This window comes from Hemicordylus capensis, chromosome 2, assembly GCF_027244095.1.
Source record: "Hemicordylus capensis ecotype Gifberg chromosome 2, rHemCap1.1.pri, whole genome shotgun sequence".
NCBI lineage: Eukaryota > Metazoa > Chordata > Lepidosauria > Squamata > Cordylidae > Hemicordylus > Hemicordylus capensis.
In genome coordinates this window covers 122,568,224-122,574,809 of record NC_069658.1, presented here as the reverse complement: position 1 = coordinate 122,574,809, position 6,586 = coordinate 122,568,224, and the positions used below count along the sequence as shown (strand labels likewise).

General features: G+C 41.4%; 1 protein-coding gene across 1 annotated transcript; it reads left to right on the top strand.

Moving 5' to 3' along the window:
* Window positions 1-2,913: 2,913 nt before the first annotated feature.
* On the top strand, window positions 2,914-5,670 carry LOC128343653 (interferon beta-like). Its single transcript, XM_053293083.1, has 2 exons — window positions 2,914-3,441; window positions 5,482-5,670. Exons 1-2 carry the CDS (start codon window positions 2,914-2,916, stop codon window positions 5,668-5,670), a joined length of 717 nt encoding a protein of 238 aa, XP_053149058.1.
* The last annotated feature ends 916 nt before the right edge of the window (window positions 5,671-6,586 follow it).

The window sequence follows — 6,586 nt, the reverse complement described above, 5'->3', positions numbered from 1 at the left end:
AAAGCACTTTACAAATAAAGGACCTCACATTATTGCAGATCATCTACGTACTGAAATTTGGTACTTGGCAAGGCAGCTCCTTGTTCGAAACCAACTGTAAACCACCTGCAGAAGCAAAGCCTGCTCCTGTACTATATTTTTATGACGAGCATTTCCTTATTAAGCGGGATTGCCTTAGGTTTTGCTCAGCACCTATTTGGTCTCATCAAAGATTTTGAGGTTAAGAACTCCAACCCTTAGTAGCTGACAGTATTCCATTTATGAGTCTACCTGGAGACAGAAAACAGCTAGATGGAAGCCCCATAGATATGCAAATAAGAATGCATTGGAGGGTGGAGGGGATGGCAGTGGCACACTCCACCCTCAAACCTATCCATGTTGATCTCAATGTATGAAGAAGCCCCTGCATGTATCACTGTATGTGCAGAGTGCACAGGTTTGAGAAGCCTTCTCCCCGTTTTAAACCTTAAATGCAAATGAAAGAGATGAACAATGTACAGTACTGTGAAATGGGGGAAGTTACTATTAGCATTACGACACCTTAAATGTAACAGAAGACTGCTCAGGCTTACCTTGTCATTTTTGGCACTTTGTCACACACACATATGCACAAATTGGCACTCTGTCAGACAGGGGTAATTTCCTTCTGCTGACCAAGAAACTGCAGCTTTAGGGCAACATTTGAAAATAGACCAGCAAGTATCATAACGATATTGTGGAAGTTGATAGTGCGGCCAGATTTAAAATACTGTGTGCTGTGCTAGTTGCTTCATCCCAAAAGGCTACCACAGAGTGCCAAAGATGCAGAAACGGGCAACTAAAACGACAATAAGCAAACTGGAGCAACATCATCATCATCATCATCATCATTATTATTATTATTATTATTAATTCGAGTTCTATACCGCCCTTCCAAAAATGGCTCAGGGCGGTTTACAAAGAGAAATAACAAATAAGATGGCTCCCTGTCCCCAAAGGGCTCACATTCTAAAAAGAAACATAAGACACACACCAGCAACAGTCACTGGAACAGTCACATCTATGGGAGGAAAGGCTATTGGCTAAACCTTCAGGAACATTTATTGGATTCTAAGGAGGAGGGAACAAATAGAGGTTTCTCAAATTTTGAATGGGATGGTTGAAGTGGATAGAGATTGTTTTCCTCCTGCTCTCATACAACTGGAACTTGGGGGTCACCCAATGAAACTGACTGGCAGTCACCTAACAGTTAGGGAAATCTGTTCCACAAGATGTTTTAAAGTTAGGAAGTTTTAAATTCATAAATCTGATACAGTGTTAAGTAAAGGATAGACAGATTCATGGAGGAGAGTTCTGTCATTGGGTTGGATCCAGACTTAAGCTCACACAACAGCACAAGCACAAGGTATGCCCCTGGGTTCTGGGTACCCCCCACTCCTTCAATCCCCTGCACTACCCTCATACACCACACTGTTCTCAAAGGTCTCCCTACCCAATGGTGTAGTGTTTCAAGGAACTGCAATGGGGAGGAAGGGTGGGGAAAATATCTTGCACTCACATTGTGAGTTTGCTAAATGGGGGTCACGCTGTTTCCCCTGCTAACTGAGCAAGCAGACACTTTTTAAAGTGGTGAATCTCATATTTAGCAGTGGGAGAGCCCTATCCAACCCCAGCACAGCATAGTTCCATTAGCTGTTCCTGATATCTGTTTTATGCTTCTTTTTAGATCGTGAGCCCTTTGGGGACAGGGGGTCGTCTTATTTATGTATTATTTATTTTTCTTTTAAAAAAAGAAACCACTTTGAGAACTTCGGTTGAAGAGTGGTATGTAAATATTTGTTGTAGTACTACTACTACTACTACTAGTAGTAGTAGTAGTAGTAGTAGTGAATTTGAGCCCATGACCAACATCCTATCTATTAGCTATTATAGTTAAATGGAGCTTCCATATTGAGAGCAAGGAGATCTCAGAATATCAGATCCTGGAGACAAAGAAAGTGCAAAATGTTGCCTTCATGTAAGCTTTACTGAGGAGCCCACATCTTGGCCAGGGGCTCCCAACCTGTGGTACTCCAGTTGTGGATGAACTACAACCTCTATCACAACTACAACCTCACAATAAATTGCAGCTGAGGATGATGGGAGTTGTACTTCAGCAACATCTGAAGTACCACAGGTTGGGAACGCCTGATCTATGCTATATCCAAGTTCAAGTGGCATTATATTTGCAGATCAATAGCATCCGCAAATATAATGTTTGGGTCTGATGAAAAAGGAGATAGAGTGCTGTGTGTCATTCATATGCTGTGGGCACAAACCCCATATCTCTATACAATTTTTCCCAGGGATGCCATATAGCTACAAGATGAATTGGGAGGTGGCAAATGACAGGCAGATGCTATTACGGTTCATCAATATCATGAAACCTGTTTCTAACTCCATCTAACTCATGTTAGGCTTGCAGTATGTTCTCTGTCTTCCCTAAGAACTTTTCCATGATTGTAGAGACAATCCATAACTTTCTATTCATCGATTTCAATTGCCACTAGCTTGTTATCATACTGAAGAACCAAACCTACTATTCCTGTTGTGTGCTTTTATACTGGAGGGATACTAAAACCAAGCTGGAGTTAGGAAACAATTATCTTGTAAATTATCTATTCTTATAATTTGAAGTACTCTATTTTCTAATACGGACAATCATAATTATTACATTTTAAGTTATTGTGAACAATGCCTAAAGTTTGTCAAAAAGTAGAAACTGAAAGTAGAAAATGGGGGAAATCCTATTAAATAGAAAATGGCAAAACAAAAGACAACTCCAACCCCTCACCATTTAAATACAAAGACTGAAAGCCAAAAGAAGCAGCAGACTTTGGGACATCTTGGTCAGGACCAACTTCAGCATATTCTGCAAATATCTTCGTATCCGCCATGATCACAAAAGGCTGCCTACATCTTTGCCTGCTGATGCTCTTCTTCACTGGCATCTCTTCTCAGAATTGCAACGAACTTCGCAGATGGCTACAGAATGTGAACAAAAGCAACTTGGAACTTCTGGAGAGCAAAATGAGAGCAAGCATTCCCCTGCAATGCTTAGACGATGGAAGAGACGTCATGGCCACCACAGAAATCCTCAGGAAGATCCAAGCATCTCAGGGGGAGAATGCCAAGGTGGCCATCCATGAAATCCTCCAGCAGACTTTCCGCATCTTCAACCAAAACCATACAGAAACTGTGTGGGATATGAATTCAATGGCAATTTTCCAGAATGGACTGGACCATCAGATCAAGCATCTGGGATCCTGCTTGAGTGCCAATACGGAGAGTGCCATCACATCTCCAAGGGGTCAGAGCACCCAGCTGATCAGGCTGAGAGTGAAAAGCTATTTTCAAAGAATCGATGACTTCCTGAGAGAGCAACAGTACAACATGTGTGCCTGGGATATTGTCCAGATGGAGGTGAAGCAATGCTTTCTCCTGGTTGACCAACTTACCAAAAGCCTCCAAAATGAAGGTAGGGTTTACTTTCTAAAAACAAGCCTTTTATTTTGAATTGCAGAGGAAAGCACAACTAATATCATGGAGAGCAGTTGGGGATGTGTAAAACCACTAGGGATGTGCAAATTGATTCAGATACAAATCAATTTGTACCCGAATCTAGCTGATTCAGGTGATTCGGAGACAAAACGAATCACCCCTGTGGTCCATTGGCTAGATTTGGGTACAAATAGAATCGTGGCTGATTCGATTTGAATCGATTTGGGTTTCAGATCTGTCCTATTAATTACCCCAGATTCCCAGCTTTCATTTTTTTATTTTTATTTTTGTAAAAAAAAGCTAAGCTCTAGCCCTTATAGAAGTGGAGTTATGGCGCAAAATGTGTGGTCACTATTTTTCAAGTGTTCAGATTCTTTGGTGTATAATAACTTGAATCCTTATGAGGAGTCATTACACACTTTCATTTCTTCTACTCATTTTGACTGTCTTTTCAACAGCGTCAACTGTCAACTGCCATGTGCCAATTACACCCCAATCCCACCCACAAGGCAGTGGGGTACTAGTCAGTTTAAGTTAAGTGCCTAATGGGTAGAGGCTACCACCCTTCTTCTCTGCGGAACAGGACAGTCCATTATGTTCTGTGGAGGCGTCATCGCATTCACTTCCAAATTTTGCTGTAGGCAAAACACAGGGGCAAATCTAGTTGTAGCCCATACTGATTGCATTCATAGTTTCTTCATCAGTACTAACCTCAGACCTGAGCTTATCAGAAGTAGTCCATGAGTTGTGCTGAGCTGATCAGTGGTAGACATGGGAGCAGGATGGTGAATGCCACCACTCCACACCCCTACTGGCCTACCCCTCATCATCCCCTTCCCAATGTGCTCTGAGCAGGCACGGCCACTGCATAGGTTGGCTCACCCCATCCCTCTGCTCTGCTCCACATGGAACAGAAATTATGGGTGCTATGGAGCCAACCCCCTCCCCACAGTGGGTCTTGCCTCACCCTGCAAAGGTACATTTACCATAAAAGGAGGTACTGGCAGTGGTATGGACTTTCCATATTCTCTCAGATCTCTTGGATAGATCCCTGGTATTTCCAAGAGTTCAGTGAGAAACAATTTTGGGGGGTAACCTTCCTTAAAAATTAAATGGAAGAGAACATGTTTAGTCGATTAAGTCTATATTCAATTCATATACAGTCTATTTGGAGCATTTAGCATTGGTGAGAGCCAAATGTCACCCATGAATTGACATGGTTGACCTGCATGAATGTTTTCAGTATTCAGAGCTAGGGATGTGAAGAAAGCCAACGGACATTTTAAAAGCACTATTTCATTTTCGTGCATCGAGGAGCCAGCGTGGTGTAGTGGTTAGAGGGCTGAACTAGGACTGGGGAGACCTGAGTTCAAATCCCCATTCAGCCATGAGACTAGCTGGGTGACTCTGGGCCAGTCACTTCTCTCTCAGCCTAACCTACTTCACAGGGTTGTTGTTGTGAGGAGAAACTCAACTATGTAGTACACTGCTCTGGGCTCCTTGGAGGAAGAGCGGGATATAAATGTAATAATAATAATAATAATAATAATAATAATAATAATAATAATATAATTTTCATTTAAAACACACATACAAAATAATATAAACAATGCATCACATAAAATTAACAAACAAAATTAAACAATATACCCACAAAATCCATCACGTTCAAAATTCAGAATTGAGAGCATTTTCATGAGTTAGCTTCAGACAAAATGCAGTGGCAACTTCAATACTACATAAATGAAGAGAGAAAGATTTACAACTTACCAGTACTTCTCTCACTACCAGACTCCTAACAAAGGCAGTTATACTGTTCCATTCTTTAAGAAGCTCTGCAGAAAAGAATACTTCAGTTTCCTGATACCACTGTGGAGTCTTTATCAAAACCCTCAATTTGTGGTAGTTCAAAATGCTCAATTTCTTAAATAATGACCTGCTGTTTTCTCCTTTTCCATCCAGTTTAATCTGCAGCCATTGATTAAGGAACAAAAGCAGCTGAATGAAACTGAAACTTCAGCAGAGCTCCAGAATCATTCATCTTTCCTTGATTCCTCCAATGACAAAATATGCAATATTACAATGAAGCCGTATGCAGACAAGAAAGGACCATCCCTCCCTGCTAAAGAAAAAAAAAAGGACAGGCAATGAAGAAGCCAAAGAAAGCATGCAAACCTATCATTTTTATGCCACTTTTAATGTCCTCAAACTACTGTGAAGATGTTATTTATATATTGGGCACTGTTATCAGTGTTGATATTGCTGGATAGTATGCTTATTTATTGCTTTATTTATTAATGTTATTTATTTATAATCTTAGTGACCAAAATTTAAAATGTTGTTTTTATTAAAAATGGCAAATTCAAGCCACACAATATGGGTAGTTTGGATTATTTTGCATACTCAAATAACATGCTGTACTGGAGAGATGGTCTAAAGTGGAGGTGCAGTCCAGTCCTGTGTATGTTTATTCAGAAGTGAGTCCTGCTTCTGAATAACAGTGGGACTTCCTCCCAGGTAAGCATGCATAAGACTGCAGCCTTTGGTTCTGAAATGTGAGGCCAAGATGTGTTGCAGAGAGGCTATGAAGGAAAAGCACAACAGAGGGGTACATGAGATTGTGAGGCTTTTAAGGGAAACTATGAAGAGGAAACTCCACCCCTCCTATCCAGTGAGATGCTTGGGCTTCCACTCCAGCTGTGGCTTGCTAATTCTGAGTAGGCAGATTCAGATATTCCTGTTTTGGACCTTATAGGCTTCCAGGCTTCTAGTGGCATCTTGTGGGCCACTGTGTGAAACAGGATGCTGGACTAGATGGGCCTTGAGCCTGATCCAGCAGGGCTGTTCGTATGTTCTTATACAAGAGATTCATATCTCTTGTACTCCTCTATCCTGGAATGTAGGAACATAGGAAGCTGCCATATATTGAGTCAGACCTTAGGTCCATCTAGCTCAGTATTGTCTGCACAGACTGGCAGCGGCTTCTCCAATGTTGCAGGCAGAAATCTCTGGACATGTCAGGGAAGGAACTTGGAACCTAGATGCAGTCCCCAGAGCGGTTCTATCC